The sequence below is a fragment of the Scyliorhinus torazame genome, chromosome 19, assembly GCF_047496885.1.
Source record: "Scyliorhinus torazame isolate Kashiwa2021f chromosome 19, sScyTor2.1, whole genome shotgun sequence".
Taxonomy (NCBI): Eukaryota; Metazoa; Chordata; class Chondrichthyes; order Carcharhiniformes; family Scyliorhinidae; genus Scyliorhinus; species Scyliorhinus torazame.
The window spans coordinates 15,931,857-15,952,337 of record NC_092725.1 but is presented as its reverse complement, the minus strand read 5'-3'; the positions used below and the strand labels follow the sequence as shown (position 1 = coordinate 15,952,337).

The 20,481-nt window shown below is 47.9% G+C and overlaps 1 protein-coding gene across 1 annotated transcript in view; it reads left to right on the top strand.

The window, feature by feature from the left end:
* Nucleotides 1-20,481, top strand: part of stk36 (serine/threonine kinase 36 (fused homolog, Drosophila)) — a 232,024-nt gene that overhangs the window by 93,409 nt on the left and 118,134 nt on the right. Inside the window, exons 8-9 of the mRNA XM_072485425.1 lie at nucleotides 13,332-13,558; nucleotides 14,067-14,178. Coding sequence (XP_072341526.1) covers nucleotides 13,332-13,558; nucleotides 14,067-14,178 — 339 coding nt within the window. The remainder of the gene's footprint in view (nucleotides 1-13,331; nucleotides 13,559-14,066; nucleotides 14,179-20,481) is intronic.

Genomic DNA, 20,481 nt, shown 5'->3' with positions numbered 1-20,481 from the left:
TCACTCTCTCTCTCTCTCTGTCTCAATCTCTGCCACCCCACTCTCACTCTCTCTCTCTCTGTCTCAATCTCTGCCACCCCACTCTCACTCTCTCTGTCTCAATCTCTGCCGCCCCACTCTCACTCTCTCTCTCTGTCTCAATCTCGGCCATCCCACTCTCTCTCTCTCTCTCTCTCTCTCTCTCTGTCTCAATCTCTGCCACCCCACTCTCTCTCTCTCTCTCTCTCTCTCTGCCACCCCACTCTCACTCTCTCTCTCTTTGTGGCTCAATCTCTGTCACCCCACTCTCACACTCTCTCTCTCTCTCTCTGTCTCAATCTCTGCCACCCCACTCTCACTCTCTCTCTCTCTCTCTCTCTCTCTCTGTCTCAATCTCTGCCACCCCACTCTCACTCTCTCTCTCTCTCTCTGTCTCACTCTCTGCCACCCCACTCTCTCTCTCTCTCTCTCTCACTCTCTGTCTCTCAATCGCTGCTGCCCTACTCTCTAATGTTCTGTCGGATTGCCTGATTTATATTAAAGACCACTTGTAGCTAAAGCTATAAACGATTTATTGACATTAACTGTGGGTAAAATATATACAAAAGAACAGCTGAATAACAGAGTGAACATGCACAAACCTTTATCTCTCTCCCAGCTCCCTAGTCAGTCTGAGGTCAGCCTAATATTCAACAGGGCGGCACGTTGGCACGGTGGTTAGCACTATTGCTTCACAGCGCCAGGGTCCCGGGTTCGATTCCCGGCTTGGATCACTGTCTATGCGGAGTCTGCACGTTCTCCCCGTGTCTGCGTGGGTTTTCTCCAGGTGCTCCGGTTTCCTCCCACAAGTCCCAAAAGACGTGCTTATTAGGTGAATTGGACATTCTGAATTCTCCCTCTGTGTCCTCGAACAGGCACCGGAATGTGGTGACGAGGGGCTTTTGACAGTAACTTCATTGCAGTGTTAATGTAAGCCTACTTGTGACACTAATAGAGATTATTATTATTCACGTGTACATTAATGAGACTCCTTGTGGTCAGTTGGTGAATTACAACACACCCATGATATTACATCCTCTTTTGAAGGAAAAAATTAATACATTATCATCAGTATATTAACATGATAACATTAGCCTGTGAGTCTAACAGTATTAATTTTTTTCTTTAAAATTTTATCAACTGGTTTAACAAATATATATACACACAAGAACAGCAAGCTCAGTATGTACAAATAGTCCAACTCTACAAAGTGAGTCGATCAGGTTTTCTTCTGTCTCTGGCTGATCTTCTCAAAGTTTGACCTTGCTGCCCAGAACTTGTCGATTCAATGTTCTCCATGACATTCTCATGCTCAGGAACTGCTGAACTATCTGACACTGCAGCTGACGTTGATTCTGACGTAGTTTGTCACCCATCACGTTGTTGTGAAAGTCTTCTCTGGTTTTCAAGAGAACGCGACGATTTCTTCTTAAAACCAACCCTTCCCCTGTCTGTGCATTGTAGGAACGAGGTGCTACTTCTTCAAGTACAATGGCTTTTCTCGACCAATTGCCTGAATCTTCTACTCTCACAATGTCATCTCTACTCAGAGATGGTAAAGTTCTAGACACTGCTTTTGTTTTGCTTTAATGTTTTGCATTTCCAGCAGTACCACTGCACTCGCCTCCTCCTTTTCCAAGTATGGAAGTGTGGTACGCAACCTTCTATTCATGAGTAACTGCTGGCGATCTACCATGTGGCAATGGTGATGCTCTGTAACTCAATAGTGCGAGATATGGATCAGATTGGCTGTCCATTGCCTTCTTCAACAATTGCTGAACAATATGTACACCTTCTTTGGCTTTGCCAATGGCTTATGAGTACAACGGACTTAACTTGATGCGATTGAAATCATACATGACTGCGAAGTGTTGCCACTCTTTACAGCTAAAAGAAGGGCCGTTATCACTCACAATGACTTGAGGAATTCTGTGTCTAGCAAAAATGGACTTGGTATTGTCACGTCAGAGTACCTTTAAGAAATGGGTGTTTATAAAATAGCTGTAGTGGATGTACCTTTAAGAAATGGGTGTTTATCAGTGATGTCCGTGTGGGTGGAGCTGGGCTGTCTGCCTGCTTGTACTTTCGTTTTAGGCTGTCTGCTAAAGGACCTGTTTAGTTTTGTTTTAGATTTGGAAAAGCTGCAGTCGCAGCAAGATGTGTATGAATCTCTGCAAGCTTATGAATGTTCATTTGGGGATTTCAAAGTGGTCACTGTTCTCAGTAGAGAAGTTAAACCTGATGTCTTTCTGCAAAGAGGGTTCTTTTTGTCTTATGGATTTTGCAAGGAAAGATTAAGAGTCATAGTGAAAACAGCACGAGAGGAGAGAGAGCCGGGACAGTGAAAACAGCGCGAGAGGGGAGAGAGCCGGGTCAGTGAAAACAGCGCGAGAGGAGAGAGAGCCGGGACAGTGAAAACAGCGCGAGAGGAGAGAGAGCCGGGACAGTGAAAACAGCGCGAGAGGAGAGAGAGCCGGGACTTTGAAACAGCGCGCGAGGAGAGAGAGCCGGGACAGTGAAAACAGGGCGAGAGGAGAGAGAGCCGGGACAGTGAAAACAGCGCGAGAGGAGAGAGAGCCGGGACAGTGAAAACAGCACGAGAGGAGAGAGAGCCGGGACAGTGAAAACAGCACGAGAGGAGAGAGAGCCGGGACAGTGAAAACAGCACGAGAGGAGAGAGAACTGGGACAGTGAAAACAGCGCGAGAGGAGAGAGAGCCGGGACAGTGAAAACAGCGCGAGAGGAGAGAGAGCCGGGACAGTGAAAACAGCGTGAGAGGAGAGAGAGCCGGGACAGTGAAAACAGCGCGAGAGGAGAGAGAGCCGGGACTTTGAAACAGCGCGCGAGGAGAGAGAGCCGGGACAGTGAAAACAGTGCGGGAGGAGAGAGAGCCGGGACAGTGAAAACAGCGCGCGAGGAGAGAGAGCCGGGACAGTGAAAACAGCGCGAGAGGAGAGAGAGCCGGGACAGTGAAAACAGTGCGGGAGGAGAGAGAGCCGGGACAGTGAAAACAGCGCAAGAGGAGAGAGAACCGGGACAGTGAAAACAGCGCGAGAGGAGAGAGAGCCGGGACATTGAAAACAGCGCGAGAGGAGAGAGAGCCGGGACAGTGAAAACAGCGCGGGAGGAGAGAGAGCCGGGACAGTGAAAACAGCGCGGGAGCTGAGTGAGCCGGGACAGTGAAAACAGCGCGAGAGGAGAGAGAGCCGGGTCAGTGAAAACAGCGCGAGAGGAGAGAGAGCCGGGACAGTGAAAACAGCGCGAGAGGAGAGAGAGCCGGGACATTGAAAACAGCGCGAGGGGAGAGAGAGCCGGGACAGTGAAAACAGCGCGAGGGGAGAGAAAGCCGGGACAGTGAAAACAGCGCGGGAGGAGAGAGAGCCGGGACATTGAAAACAGCGCGAGAGGAGAGAGAGCCGGGACAGTGAAAACAGCGCGAGAGGGGAGAGAGCCGGGACAGTGAAAACAGCGCGAGAGGAGAGAGAGCCGGGACAGTGAAAACAGCGCGGGAGGAGAGAGAGCCGGGATATTGAAAACAGCGCGAGAGGAGAGAGAGCCGGGACATTGAAAACAGCGCGAGAGGAGAGAAAGCCGGGACAGTGAAAACAGTGCGAGAGGAGAGAGAGCCGGGACATTGAAAACAGCGCGAGAGGAGAGCGAGCCGGGACAGTGAAAACAGCGCGAGAGGAGAGAGAGCCGGGACATTGGAAACAACGCGAGAGGAGAGAGAGCCGGGACAGTGAGAACAGCGCAAGAGGAGAGAGAGCCGGGACACTGAAAACAGCGCGAGAGGAGAGAGAGCCGGGACAGTGAAAACAACGCGAGAGGAGAGAGAGCCGGGACAGTGAAAACAGCGCGAGAGTAGAGAGAGCCGGGACAGTGAAAACAGCGCGAGAGGAGAGAGAGCCGGACAGTGAAAACAGCGCGAGAGGAGAGAGAGCCGGACAGTGAAAACAGCGCGAGAGGAGAGAGAGCCGGGAGATTTAAAAAGCGCGGGAGATTTAAAAAGCGCGGGAGCTGCGAGTCGGAGCAGAGATTTAAAAAGATCGCGGCATAGTTTCGGGAGCCGTTCGGAGGAGGAGGGGCAGTCTCTGTCAGGGAGAGAACCTGAGAACATCTAAGACACTAAGAAGGTAAGTAAGTGATTTTTACTCATTTTTACTTTTATACCTTTTTCAAATTGTGTGTGTGGGGGGGAAACTGAAGTGACATCACAGAAAAGCTGTGACCTAAGTGGCTGGTTGGGAATCTACACTAAATTATAAAAACTGAGCATTGGTAACTAATTGAACATAATTACTTAATTATAATTTAGAGCAGTAATCTAAGCCAGAGATCGGAGAGAACTATATTTAGCTTTCACATTTATATTAGAAATCTAGTGCTAGGAAACAGATAGTTAACAGTAACTTTAAAAAAAAAAAAAACAGTTTTTTTAACTTAATTTTAATTTACTAATTAATTGACGCAATGTCAGTTAGAGGGGTACAGTGCTCTGACTGTGAGATTTGGCAGATCTGGGAGGTTTCCAGCGTCCCGGATGGCTTCATCTGCAGAAAGTTCACCCAACTGGAGCTCCTCACAGACCGCATGGTTCGGTTGGAGCAGCAATTGGATGCACTTAGGAGCATGTAGGTGGCGGAAAGCCTCATAGATCGCAGTTATATAAATGTGGTCACACCCAAGGTGCAGGCAGAGAAATGGGTGACCACCAGAAAGGGCAGGCAGTCAGTGCAGGAATCCCCTGTGGTTGTCCATATTGGTACTAACGACATAGGCAGGAAGGGGCATGAGGTCCTGCAGCAGGAGTTCAGGGAGCTAGGCAGAAAGTTAAAAGACAGGACCTCGAGGGTTGTAATCTCGGGATTACTCCCTGTGCCACGTGCCAGTGAGGCTAGAAATAGGAAGATAGAGCAGCTAAACACGTGGCTAAACAGCTGGTGTAGGAGGGAGGGTTTCCATTATCTGGACCAGTGGGAACACTTCCGGGGCAGGTGTGACCTATATAAGGACGGGTTGCATCTAAACTGGAGAGGCATAAATATCCTGGCCGCGAGGTTTGCTAGTGTCACACGGGAGGGTTTAAACTAGTATGGCAGGGGGGTGGGCATGGGAGCAATAGGTCAGAAGGTGAGAGCATTGAGGGAGAACTAGGGAATAGGGACAGTGTGGCTCTGAGGCAGAGAAGACAGGGAGAAGTTGCTGAACACAGCGGGTCTGGTGGCCTGAAATGCATATGTTTTAATGCAAGAAGTATTACGGGTAAGGCAGATGAACTTAGAGCTTGGATTAGTACTTGGAACTATGATGTTGCCATTACAGAGACCTGGTTGAGGGAAGGGCAGGATTGGCAGCTAAGCGTTCCAGGATTTAGATGTTTCAGGCGGGATAGAGGGGGATGTAAAAGGGGAGGCGGAGTTGCGCTACTGGTTAGGGAGACTATCACACCAGTACTACGGGAGGACACCTCAGAGGGCAGTGAGGCTATATGGGTAGAGATCAGGAATAACAAGGGTGCAGTCACAATGTTGGGGGTTTACCACAGGCCTCCCAACAGCCAGCGGGAGATAGAGGAGCAGATAGGTAGATATTTTGGAAAAGAGTAAAAACAACAGGGTTGTGGTGATGGGAGACTTCAACTTCCCCAATATTGACTGGGACTCACTTAGTGCCAGGGGCTTAGACGGGGCAGAGTTTGTAAGGAGCATCCAGGAAGGCTTCTTAAAACAATATGTAGACAGTCCAACTAGGGAAGGGGCGGTACTGGACCTGGTATTGGGGAATGGGCCCGGCCAGGTGGTACAAGTTTCAGTAGGGGAGCATTTCGGGAACAGTGACCACAATTCAGTAAGTTTTAAATTGCTGGTGGACAAGGATAAGAGTGGTCCTAGGATGAATGTGCTAAATTGGGGGAAGGCAAATTATAACAATATTAGACGGGAACTGAAGAACCTAGATTGGGGCAGATGTTTGAGGGCAAATCAACATCTGACATGTGGGAGGCTTTCAAGTGTCAGTTGAAAGGAATTCAGGACCGGCATATTCCTGTGAGGAAGAAGGATAAATACAGCAATTTTCGGGAACCTTGGATAACGTGAGATATTGTAGGCCTCGTCAAAAAGAAAAAGGAGGCATTTGTCAGGCCTTAAAGGCTGGGAACAGACGAAGCCTGTGTGGAATATAAGGAAAGTAGGAAGGAACTTAAGCAAGGAGTCAGGAGGGCTAGAAGGGGTCACGAAAAGTCATTGGCAAATAGGGTTAAGGAAAATCCCAAGGCTTTTTACACGTATGTAAAAAGCAAGAGGGTAGCCAGGGAAAGGGTTGGCCCACTGAAGGATAGGCAAGGGAATCTATGTGTGGAGCCAGAGGAAATGGGCGAGGTACTAAATGAATACTTTGCATCAGTATTCACCAAAGAGAAGGAATTGGTAGATGTTGAGTCTGGAAAAGGGTGTGTAGATAGCCTGGGTCACATTGAGATCCAAAAAGACGAGGTGTTGGGTGTCTTAAAAAATATTAAGGTAGATAAGTCCCCAGGGCCTGATGGGATCTACCCCAGAATACTGAAGGAGGCTGGAGAGGAAATTGCTGAGGCCTTGACAGAAATCTTTGGATCCTCACTGTCTTCAGGTGATGTCCCGGAGGACTGGAGAATAGCCAATGTTGTTCCTCTGTTTAAGAAGGGTAGCAAGGATAATCCAGGGAACTACAGGCTGGTGAACCTTACTTCAGTGGTAGGGAAATTGCTGGAGAGAATTCTTCGAGACAGGATCTACTCCCATTTGGAAGCAAATAGACGTATTAGTGAGAGGCAGCATGGTTTTGTGAAGGGGAGGTCGTGTCTCACTAACTTGATAGAGTTTTTCGAGGAGGTCACAAAGATGATTGATGCAGGTAGGGCAGTGGATGTTGTCTATATGGACTTCAGTAAGGCCTTTGACAAGGTCCCTCATGGTAGACTAGTACAAAAGGTGAAGTCACATGGGATCAGGGGTGAGCTGGCAAGGTGGATAGAGAACTGGCTAGGTCATAGAAGGCTGGAAGGATGCTTTTCTAATTGGAGGGCTGTGACCAGTGGTTTTCATAGAATTTACAGTGCAGAAGGAGGCCATTCGGCCCATTGAGTCTGCACCGGCTCTTTTTTGAAAGAGCACCATACCTAAGCCCACACCTCCACCCTATCCCCATAACCCAGTAACCCCACCCAACACTAAGGGCAATTTTTTGGACACTAAGGGCAATTTAGCATGGCCAATCCACCTAACCTGCACATCTTTGGACAGTGGGAGGAAACCGGAGCACCCGGAGGAAACCCACGCACACACGGGGAGAACGTGCAGACTCCACACAGACAGTGACCCAAGCCGGGAATCGAACCTGGGACCCTGGAGCTGTGAAGCAATTGTGCTAACCACCATGCTACCGTGCTGCTGTGGTGTTCCACAGGGATCAGTGCTGGGACCTTTGCTGTTTGTAGTATATATAAATGATTTGGAGGAAAATGTAACTGGTCTGATTAGTAAGTTTGCAGACGACACAAAGGTTGGTGGAATTGCGGAGAGCGATGAGGACTGTCCGAGGATACAGCAGGATTTAGATTGTTTGGAGACTTGGGTGGAGAGATGGCAGATGGAGTTTAATCCGGACAAATTTGAGGTAATGCATTTTGGAAGGTCTAATGCAGGTAGGGAATATACAGTGAATGGTAGAACCCTCGAGAGTATTGAAAGTCAGAGAGATCTAGGAGTACAGGTCCACAGGTCACTGAAAGGGGCAACACAGGTGGAGAAGGTAGTCAAGAAGGCATACGGCATGCTTGCCTTCATTGGCCGGGGCATTGAGTATAAGAATTGGCAAGTCACGTTGCAGCTGAACCTTAGTTAGGCCACACTTGGAGTATAGTGTTCAATTCTGGTCGCCACACTACCAAAAGGATGTGGAGGCTTTAGAGAGGGTGCAGAAGAGATTTACCAGAATGTTGCCTGGTATGGAGGGCATTAGCTATGAGGGGCGGTTGAATAAACTCGGTTTGTTCTCACTGGAACGACAGAGGTTGAGGGGCAACCTGATAGAGGTCTACAAAATTATGAGGGGCATAGACAGAGTGGATAGTCAGAGGCTTTTCCCCGGGTTAGAGGGGTCAATTACTAGGGGGCATAGGTTTAAGGTGAGAGGGGCAAGGTTTAGAGTAGATGTTCGAGGCAAGTTTTTTACGCAGAGGGGAGTGGGTGCCTGGAACTCGCTACCGGAGGAGGTGGTGGAAGCAGGGACGATAGTGACATTTAAGGGGCATCTTGACAAATACATGAATAGGATGGGAATAGAGGGATACGGACCCAGGAAGTGTAGAAGATTGTAGTTTAATCGGGCAGCATGGTCGGCACGGGCTTGGAGGGCCGAAGGGCCTGTTCCTGTGCTGTACATTTCTTTGTTCTTTGTACTTACAGAGTACTGTATTCTTTGGGGATTTATTGGTGTTGATAGTTGTTAACTGGGTTTATAAAGTGTGCACTGGTTTCATAAATAAACATTGTTTTAATTTAAAAGTACTGTAGATTTCTGTTGCATCACACCTGCAGAGTGGGCCCGTGTGCTCCACATAACCCCAATCTATTAAAAGTTGTGCGTCGGTGAGTTCCATGATACACTTTGGGGTTCTCTAAACTCTGGCCCATAACAGTATGCAGTGTTACACTGCTTGTTGTAGTGCTTGACAGTAGAGCCATTTCAGGATAGTTTGAAAAGTAGTCTATGATCATTAAATAATCTTTCCCTCGTAACTGAAAGAGATCCATAGCTACTTTGTGCCGTGGTGCCGTAGGTAAATCAGATATTTGCATAGGTTCTCTTGTTTGCTCGCAACGATGCGTCTGGCATGTGTCACAACAACTGACCACCCTGTCAATATCCTGATTTATACCTGGCCAGTAAACAGAGTCACGAGCTCTCCGTTTGCACTTCTCAATCCCGAGATGTCCTGCGTGTATCCTGTTTAGTACATCCTTGCGAAGAGATTGAGGCATAACTATAGTTTTCAAAGGAAGCACCACTCCATTAATGATACTGAGTTCAGATCTTATATTGTAAAACTCCACACATTGCCCTCTGGGCCAGTGTGAGTTGATGTTCCTCATCACCTCTTGAAGGAGTTTGATCCTTCTTGGTCTCTTCTTGGATCTCACGTAGTTTTGTATCTGATACTGGTAGGAGTGTGGAAATAAGATTGACATGCAGATCTACATCTTCAGCAATTTCACTACTAATATTTTGTATCGCCGCTCTCAATGCATCTGCTAAGAACAAATATTTGCCTTGTAACTTCATCATCAACCTCTGAATGCGCAGAGACGTCTGGTTGAGATTCTTCTTGATGTTAACCCTCGGACGATGATCTGTCTCAGCTGTGCAAGTTGGAACCCACACACGCAGGCGTGGAATTTCTCCAAGCTGACAACTAAACCGAGGTGTTCTTTTTCGAGTTGAGCGTACCTCTGCTCTGTTGTCATCATGGATCGTGATGCACACGCGTCTGATTTCCAATCGTCATGCTCGATTTGCAGAAGAAATGCTCCTAGACCATCTTTCGACACGTCTGTTGACACTTTAACCTGCTTAGATAGGTCAAAAAGTGTGAGAACTGTTGTGTGGTTAGTGAAGTCTTGAGCTTCTTCCACTCTTGCTCATGTTGCTCAGTCACAGTGAAATACGTTGTCTTGTGCAGGAGGTCATGTAGATATGTTTTTGCGGACGGGTTTGGAATGAATTTCCCTATAAAATTGATCAGACCCATTCCTCTTAAGATGGCTTTCTTGTGTGGTTTTGGCATGTTGAGAATTGCTTGGATTTTGTCCTTGTCGGGTTCAATGCGGTGCAATGAGAGCTTGTCACCGAGGAATATGACCTCAGTTACTCCAGATTGGCACTTCTGCTTGTTGAGCTTCAGCCCGTTTCTCCTGACGCTCGTTAGAACTTTAAGCAACCTCGTATTGTGCTCTTCTGTGGTTGAGCCCCAGTGATACGATATCCACGTACACACGTTCACCTTCGATGCCTTTGATTATGTGCTCCATGGCACGGTGAAAAATTTCTGGTGCCGAATTAATGCCAGACGGCATTCTCGGAAAGCGTTTGATAAGGTTCCCCATGGTAGGCTACTGCAGAAAATACGGAGGCATGGGATTCAGGGTGATTTAGCAGTTTGGATCAGAAATTGGCTAACTGGAAGAAGACAAAGGGTGGTGGTTGATGGGAAATGTTCATACTGGAGTCCACTTACTAGTGGTGGACCACAAGGATCTGTTTTGGGGCCACTGATGTTTGTCATTTATATAAATGACCTGGAGGAGGGCATAGAAGGATGGGTGAGTAAATTTGCAGATGACTCAAAAGTCGGTGGAGTTGTGGACATTGCGGAAGGGTGTTAGAAGTTACAGAGGGACATAGATAAGCTGCAGCATGCCGTGGAGTTTACCCAGACGGTAGGTTCTTCTATCTTTCTCATTACTTTTAATGTTGTCATTCTGTCGAGCTCCTTTTTGAGGCGATCCCGAAGAGGTGCAGGTACTCTTCTTCGTGCCTGTATCACAGGTTTTGCATCCTCTTTGAGTTGTATCTTGTAGGTGAATGGTTGGTGAATGGCAGTGTACCTATGAACACATCGCTGAATTTGCTAATAATGTTCTGGGACTGTTGATCCAATCCTTTGTGGGTGCTGTATACCAACTGCACTGGACTTAATTCTTCACAGGACTGATCACCTGATAATGAATCCAAGCCCTCGGATACAATACAGAATGAGACGGAATACACTGTGTTCTTCACCACCACATTCCGGTCACAAATACCATAACATTTAATGCTTGGACCATTATAATCTCTGAGCAATTTTGTGATTTCTTCTAATCAGCTGAATTTTTAGATTTTTGAAATCAGTCATGTTGATTAAATTGGCTTTGGCACCAGTATCTAACTTCAATCGGACCACTGTACCGTTCACTTCAAGTAGTCACAGCCATTTGTCCCCATCAACTGCATTTATTTTAAATGGAGCATCAGTTTGCATTTTTTTAAGTGCTGGAAAATTTCTTAATGTCTCCAAAAAATTATTTTTCTGTGTTATTACTCCAGCAAACAATGATGTTTCATCACTGGAGACTGTGTCTTCCACTGTGCTGACTGGTCTGGGGTTGAGCTTAGAGTAACAATTCTGAGCAAAGTGATTTTCCTCCTTTGCATCTCGAACAAAACTTGTCAAACGCTGGAGATTGCCTTAATTTGTGCCTTTGACCACATATTTTACACAGAAATACTTCCTCCTGATCTTTAACCTGTTTGTTGGTGTGCGTGGAGCTGCAGAAACTTTCCTACCTTTTTTTGGAAGTTTCCCCCCTTTTTGGGAAAAGGGCGGCAACCCTTTCCTCCCAGGAGACGCCGCCATTACTGAGAAACATTTCAGAATGCTGCGCTGCTCGCTCGTGAGCCTGGCAAATCTTAACTGTTTCTTCAGAGACAGCTCCGATTCCCTCAGTAACCGTTCCCTCAGCTTATTTTCATTCACACCAAACACAATTTGGTCCCGAGTCATGGAATATTCCCCCGCAGAAAAACTACAGATTTTAGCTTTTAACTTTAAATCAGTGATGAAATGATCTATGGACTCGCCTGTCTTCTGTAAACGTGATCTAAACACATAGCATTCATAAATTTCATTCTTTCCGGGGGTGCAATATTCATCAGATCTTCGAATTACTTTGTTAAAATTTTTACTATCTTCACCGTTTCAAATTTAAACGTATTAAACAACAATTGCTTTGGGCCCTGCCGCTGTTAGGAGCATCGCTACCTTACGTAAATCTGATTGATTCTCTAAATTTACTGAAGTAGGAAACAGATTAAATTGTTGTTTATACACTCGCCCGTTGCTGTCCACATTACCATGAAATCAGCGACTCTATGTAGTTCATTCATGCAGTCTGCAAAATCTTCAAATCTCTGTGGACCTCGTGGCAGGCTTCACTCGATGATGAGATAGTTTTTTCTCAGTGTTTAATATCATCCAACCCTGGTACCATGTAATGTTCTTGTCGGATGGCCTGGTTTATATTACAAGAGCACTTGTAGCTAAAGCTATAAATGATTTCTTAACATTAACTGTGGGTCAAATATATACAAAATTATAGTATGAACATGCAGAAACCACTATCTCTCTCCCAGCTTCCTAGTTAGTCTGAGGCTACATGACTCTAACATTCACTTATATACAGGGCAGTGGGTTAGCCCTGCTGCCTCACGGCGCCGAGGTCCCAGGTTCGATCCCGGCTCTGGGTCACCGTCCATGTGGAGTTGCACATTCACCCCATGTTTGCATGGGTTTCGCTCCCACAACCCAAATATGTGCAGAGTAGGTGGATTGGCCATGCTAAATTGCCCCTTAAATGGAAAAAATTAATTGGGTACTTTAAAAATTTTTTTAAACACTCACTTGTCTACTAATGAGACTCCTAATGGTCAGTCGGTGAATTACAACACAGCCATGTGTTGTGCACTGCACCCTGTCTCAATCTCTGCCGCCTCTGTCTCATTCTCTGCCACCCCATTCTCTGTCTCAATATCTGCCGTCTCTCTCTTTCACTCTCTCTATCTTTGCCGCCTGACTCTCTGTCTCTCTCTCTCTGTCTAAATATCTGCCGCACCACTTTCTGTCTCAATCTCGCCGCCCCATACTCTCTCGTCTCAGCCTTTGCCACCACTCGCTCTCCCTTTCTCGATCCGGCCTCGCTCGATCTGCCCCGCCCCACTCCCTCTCCCCCCTGACCCGCATTGCCCCATCCGCCCCCAGCTGCTCCCTGGCCCACCCTCACCTGCCCTGCATCCCTACTGCCCCACCCGCCCTCCTCCCTTTCCCCTTCCTTGCCCTACTGCCCCACCCGCCCTCCTCCCTTACCACTTCCCTACTGCCCCACCTGCCCTCCTCCCTTACCCCTTCCCTGCCCTACTTCTCCACCCGCCCTCCTCCCTTACCCCTTCCCTGCCCTACTTCTCCACCCGCCCTCCTCCCTTACCCCTTCCCTGCCCTACTTCCCCACCTGCCCTCCTCCCTTACCCCTTCCCTGCCCCATCCAACACCCCAGCCCCTCTCCTCCCAGCCTCCACACCCTTCCCTCCCCCGCCACAGCCACCACCCCCTCTCCCCACTAACCATCGCCCCTGCACACTCTTTCTCCCCCCCCCCCCCCACCTCTGCCTTGTCCCCTCTCAGTGAAATGAGAAGAGTAGTTTTGCAGACATCACCATTTTGATTCTCTCTGTGGCAGGATTCCGGCAAAGTGGAGGTACCCGGACCCCGGGCTCCAGGTGGCCCAAAAGCAGAAGATGAAGAGAAGCAGCATGCGCAGGTCCCAGCAGAAACCCCTCTCCTGGGATCCCAGATCAGATCCGCACAGGCAGCGGACACAGAAAGCCCGTCCCAGGTGGACCTCACTCCAGTGAGCAGCATCCAGGCATCAGAGTGCCAGAAGACACAAAGGCCTCCGATTCTGGGGTATGAGAGAGCACGTTGAGACAGGGGAGGGAAAGGCGGCTAGAAAGTGGAAGGAGGGAGGGATGGAGAGAGGGAGGGAGGGACGGAGAGAGGGAGGGAGGGGTGGGGAGAGAGGGAGGGAGGGGTGGGGAGAGAGGGAGGGAGGGGCAGGAGGGACGGGGGCAGATGGAGGGTCTGGTGAGAGAGAGGGGGTGTCAGGGGAGAGAGAAGGGGCAGAGGGAGAGAGGGAAGGGAGGGGTGAGGGATGAGGGAGCGAGAGAAGGAGGTGCAGGGGGAAGCGAGAGATGGAGGGACAGGGGAGGGAGGGATGGAGTGTGTGGGAGGGGCATGGAGAGCAAGAGAGAGGGAAGAGTGGGAGGGAGGGGAGCAAAAAGGGAGACTGGAGGAGGGTAGACAGCGGAGAGAGGCAATGAAATGAGTGGCAGGGGAGGATGGGGAAAGGAAAATGGGGATCTGTCCTCTTTCTGTGTGAATAATTTGTGGATTTGCCTCAATCTACACGCATGAGGATTCACCAGATAAACCAGGATTATGAGCAGGAGTTACCCAAGATGCCGGTCGAAGACAGAACTGTAAGGAGCAAGAATCATAACTTTGATAATGTCGATTTGGATATTGAGGTAAATTTCCCATCAGACACTCCCAGGACAGGTACAGCATGTGAATTCTCATTCCACCACCTGTATCTTCATAGCTTTAAGCAGAACAGGAGGAGTTAATTCGGCCTCTTTCCCAGAGCTCGGATTTCCGATGGGGAGAATCAATTTATAAGAACTAGGAACAGGAGTAGGCCATCTGGCCCCTCGAGCCTGCTCCGCCATTCAATGAGATCATGGCTGATCTTTGTGGACTCAGCTCCACTCTCCGGCCCATACACCATATCCCCAAATCCCTTTATTCTTTAGAAAGGTATCTTTTTCTTAAAAACGTTTAATGAAGGAGCCTCAACTGCTTCACTGGGCAAGGAATTCCAGAGATTCACAACCCTTTGGGTGAAGAAGTTCCTCCTAAACTCGGTCCTAAATCTACTTCCCCTTATTTTGAGGCTATGCCCCCTGGTTCTGCTTTCACCCGCCAGTGGAAACAACCTGCCCGCATCTATCCTATCTATTCCCTTCATAATTTTATATGTTTCAATAAGATCCCCCCCGCACCCTTCTCAACTCCAATGAGTACAGTCCCAGTCTACTCAACCTCTCGTCATAATCTAATCTCCTCAACTCTGGGATCAACCTAGTGAATCTCCTCTGCACTCCCTCCAGTGCCAATATGTCCTTTCTCAGGTAAGGAGACCAAAACTGAACACAATACTCCAGATGCGGCCTCACCAACACCTTATACAATTGCAGCATAACCTCCCTAGTCATAAACTCCATCCCTCTAGCAATGAAAGACAAAACTCGATTAGCCTTCTTAATCACCTGTTGCACCTGCACACCAGCTTTTTGCGACTCGTGCACCAGCACACCCAGGTCCCTCTGCACAGCAGCATGTTTTAACATCTTACCGTTTAAATAATAATCCATTCTGCTGTTATTCCTCCCAAAATGGATAGCCTCACACTTGGCAATTCCATCTGCCAGACCCTAGCCCATTCACCTAACCTATCCAAATCCTTCTGCAGACTTCCGGTATCCTCTGTACTTTTTGCTTTACCGCTCATCTTAGTGTCGTCTGCAAACTTTGACACATTGCACTTGGTCCCCAACTCCAAATCGTCTATGTAAATTGTGAACAACTGCGGGCCCAACACTGATCCTTGAGGGACCCCACTAGTTACAGGTTGCCAACCAGAGAAACACCCATTTATCCCCACTCTCTGCTTTCTGTTAGTTAACCAATCCTCTACCCATGCTACCACTTTGCCCTCAATGCCATGCATCTTTTAGTTTATGCAGCAACCTTTTGTGTGGCACCTTGTCAAAAGCGTTCTGGAAATCCAGATATACCACATCCATTGGCTCCCCGTTATCTACTGCACTGGTAATGTCCCCAAAAAATTCTACCTAATTAGTCAGACACGACCTACCCTTTATGAACCCATGCTGCGTCTGCCCAAAGGGACAATTTCCCTCCAGGTGCCCCGCTATTTCCTCCTTAATGATAGATTCCAGCATTTTCCCTACAACCGAAGTTAAGCTTATAAGCTTATAATTACCCGCTTTCTGCCGACCTCCTTTTTTTAAACAGTGGTGTCACGTTTGCTACTTTCCAATCCTCTGGGACCACCCCAGAGTCTAGTGAATTTTGATAAATTATCACTAGTGCGTTTACAATTTCCCTAGCCATCTCTTTTAACACTCTGGGATGCATCCCATCAGGGCCAGGAGACTCGTCTACCTTTAGCCCCATTAGCTTGCCCAATACTGCCTCCTTAGTGATTACAATCATCTCAAGGTCCTCACCTATCATATCTTTATTTCCATCAGTCACTGGCATGTTATTTGTGTCTCCCACTGTGAAGACTGTCCCAAAAAACCTGTTCAGCTCCTCAGCCATTTCCCCGTCTCCTATTATTAAATCTCCCTTCTCATCTTCCAAAGGACCAATATTTACCTTAGCCACTCTTTTTTGTCTTATATATTTGTAAAGCTTTTACTATCTGCTTTTATGTTCTGAGCAAGTTTACTTTCATAGTCTACCTTACTCTTCTTTATAGCTTTTTTAGTAGCTTTCTGTTGTCCCCTAAAGACTTCCCAATCCTCTAGTCTCCCACTAATTTTTGCCACTTTGTATGTTTTTTCCTTCAATTTGATACTCTCCCTCACCTCCTTAGATATCCACGGTCGATTTTTCCCCTTTCTACCGTCTTTCTTTTTTGTCAGTATGAACCTTTCCTGAACACTGTGAAAGATCGCTCGGAAGGTTCTCCACTGTTCCTCAACTGCTTCACCATGAAGTCTTTGCTCCCAGTCTACCTTAGCTAGTTCTTCTCTCATCCCATTGTAATCGCCTTTGTTTAAGCACAAAACACTAGTGTTTGATTTTACCTTGTCATCCTCCATCTGTATTTTAAATTCCACCATATTGTGGTCGCTCCTTCCAAGAGGATCCCGAGCTATGAGATCATTAATCAATCCTGCCTCATTACGCAGGACCAGATCTAGGACCGCTTGTTCCCTTGTAGGTTCCATTACATACTGTTCCAGGAAATTATCCCGGGCACATTCTATAAACTCCTCCTCAAGGCTGCCTTTACCAACCTGGTTAAACCAATCGACATGCAGATTAAAATCTCCCATGATAACCGCTGTACCATTTCTACAGGCATCTGTTATTTCTTTGTTTATTGCCTGCCCTACCATCTTGTTACTATTTGGTGGCCTATAGACTACTCCTATCAGTGACCTTTTCGCCTTACTATTCCTGATTTCCACCCAAATTGATTCAACCTTGTCCTCCATAGCACCAATATCATCCCTTACTATTGCCCAGATGCCATCCTTAAACAACAAAGCTACACCACCGCCCTGATCGTCCATTCTATCATTTCGTATAGTCTGATACCCATGGATACATAACTCCAGTCGTGACCATCCTTTAACCATGTTTCATTAATGGCCACTAAATCATAGTCATTCACAATGATTTGCGCCATCAACTCGTTCTCCTTATTCCGTATACTACGAGCATTCAGGTAAAGTACACTTAAGCTGTTTTTTATGTCTTTGTTATGAATCCTAACGCCTTGATCAGTAACTTTTTGCAAATTATTTTTCCTCTTACCCTTTCTCCTAATTTTCCTTGTCTTTGAACCCATATCTCTACATAATAACCTGTCACGTAACCTGCTGCCTTGCTCTCCATTAATCATTATACTGTCCATAGCTTTACCCTTCCCTTCCCCCCAACTTGCTAGTTTAAAGTCCTTGTGACCAACCTATTTATCCTATTCGCTAGAACACTGGTCCCAGAATGGTTCAGGTGAAGACCGTCCCAACGGTACATGTCCCTCCTGCCCCAGTACTGATGCCAATGCCCCATGAAATGGAATCCCTCTTTCCCGCACCACTCCTTTAGCCACGTGTTAACTTCCCTAATTTTCTCAACCCTATGCCAATTGGCACGTGGCTCGGGTAGTAATCCAGAGATTATAACCCTGGAGGACCTGTTCTTTAATTTAGTCCCTAGTGTTTGATAATCCCCAAACAGGTCCTCTTTCCTAGTCTTACCTATGTTGTTAGTCCCAACGTGGACCACAACAACTGGATCCTCCCCCTCCCTCTCCAAAATCCTTTCAAGCCGATCAGAGATGTCCCTCACCCTGGCACTGGGCAGGCAACATACCATGCAGGACTCACGATCTGGCTTACAAAGGATGCCATCAATCCCCCTAATTATAGAATCCCCTACAACTACCACTTGTCTTTTTGCTCCCCCTCTTGAATGGCTTCTTGTACCACGGTGCAGTGGTCAGTCAACGCATCCTCCCTACAGCCCTCTTCCTCATCCACACAGGGAGCAAGTACCTCATACCTGTTGGACAAGGTCAAGGGCTGAGGCTCCTCAACTCCTAAACTCAGGATCCCCCTACCTGCCTCCCTTGCAGTCACACCACTCTGTCCCTGACCACTGTCCAAATTATCAGTATTTATTCTACCGGGTGTGACTGCCTCCTGAAACAAAGCGTCCAGGTAATGTTCCCCCTCCCTGATGTGCCGCAGTGTGTGCAGCTCGGTCTCCAGCTCATCAATTCTGAGCCGAAGTTCCTCGAGCAGCCAACACTTGCTGCAGATGTGGTCACTGACGGTCTCAATGGGATCCACCAGTTCCATCATCATACAGCAACAGCACATCACCTGTCCAGCCATATTCAACTAGTTAATTAATTTAAATAATTTTTGTATAGAACCTCAAGGATAAACCCGACCACCAACAAAAACACAGCCCTCTCTCGCCACTCACCCGAACTCAGTCACTCACCTAAACTCAGATGCACTCTGTTCCAATCAGCACTCAGTCACTCACCTAAACTCAGATGCACTCTGTTCCAATCAACACTCAGTCACTCACCTAAACTCAGATGCACTCTGTTCCAATCAGCACTCAGTCACTCACCTAAACTCAGATGCACTCTGTTCCAATCAGCACTCAGTCACTCACCTAAACTCAGATGCACTCTGTTCCAATCAGCACTTCGTGGCTAAAGGCACTCCTGCCACACCTTTTGTACCCTGCCTGATTTCCAATGAGCCAATAGGCCTGCTCCAGGAAGTGAAGTCTCCAACTGCCACTCGACCTGCAAACAATCTCTTTTAAATATGCACTCACCTCTCCCAGCAACCCTGCAGCCTGTGGCCTGCTCCAGGAACTGAAGTCTCTTTTAAATATGGACTCACCTCTCCCAGAAACCCTGCAGCCGGTGGCCTGCTCCAGGAACTGAAGTCTCTTTTAAATATGCACTCGCCTCTCCCAGCAACCCTGCAGCCTGTGGCCAGCTCCAGGAACTGAAGTCTCTTTTAAATATGCACTCACCTCTCCCAGCAACCCTGCAGCCTGTGGCCTTGTCATGGGAACTTGTCAGAGAGACTCCCTCTTTAAACACTGTCCCTGACGGATGACCTCCCTCTTTAAACAGGGGCCCTGACAGAGAGACTCCCTCTTTAAACAGGGTCCCTGGCGGAGAGACTCCCTCTTTAAACACTGTCCCTGACGGAGAGACTCCCTCTTTAAACACTGCCCCTGACGGAGAGACTCTCCCATCAAACAGCGTCCTTGACGGAGAGACTCCCTCTTTAAACACTGTCCCTGACGGAGAGACTCCCTCTTTAAACACTGTCCCTGATAGAGAGACTCCCTTTTTAAACAGGGTCCCTGACGGAGAGACTCCCTCTTTAAACAGGGTCCCTGGCGGAGAGACTCCCTCTTTAAACATTGTCCCTGACGGAGAGACTCTCCCTTCAAACGGCGTCCTTGACGGAGAGACTCCCTCTTTAAAAACTGTCCCTGACGGAGAGACTCCCTCTTTAAACAGTGTCCCTGACGGAGAGTTTCCCTCTTTAAACACTGTCCCTGAAAGAGAGACTCCCTCTTTAAACACTGTCCCTGACAGAGAGACTCCCTCTTTGAACAGGGTCCCTGACGGAGAGACACCCTCTTTAAACACTGTCCCTGACACAGAGACTCACTCTTTAAACACTGTCCCTGACTGAAAAAACCCCTCTTTAAACACTGTCCCTGACAGAGAGACTTCCTCTTTGAACAGGGTCCCTGACGGAGAGACTCCCTCTTTAAACAGGGTCCCTGACAGAGAGACACCCTCTTTGAACACGGTCCCTGACGGACAGACACCCTCTTTAACGGAGAGACTCCCTCTTTAAACACTGTCCCTGACAGAGAGACTCCCTCTTTAAACACTGTCCCCGACGGAGAGACTCCCTCTTTAAACAGGGTCCCTGACGGAGAGACTCCCTCTTTAAACAGGGTCCCTGACGGAACGACTCCCTCTTTAAACACTGTCCCTGACAGAGAGACTCCCTCTTTAAACACTGTCCCCGACGGAGAGACTCCCTCTTTAAACACTGTCCCCGACGGAGAGACTCCCTCTTTAAACAGGGTCCCTGACGGAGAGACTCCCTCTTTAAACAGGGTCCCTGACGGAGAGACTCCCTCTTTATACAGGGTCCCTGACGGAGAGACTACCTCTTTAAACAGGGTCCCTGACGGAGAGAGTTCCTCTTTAAACAGGGTCCCTGACGGAGAGACTCTCTCTTTAAACAGTGTCCCTGACGGAGAGACTCCCTCTTTAAACACTGTCCCTGACAGAGAGACTCCCTCTTTAAACACTGTCCCTGACAGAGAGACTCCCTCTTTAAACACCGTCCCTGACAGAGAGGCTCCCTCTTTAAACACTGTCTCTGACAGAGAGACTCCCTCATTAAACACTGTCTTTGACGGGGAGACCCCCTCTTGAAATAGTGTCC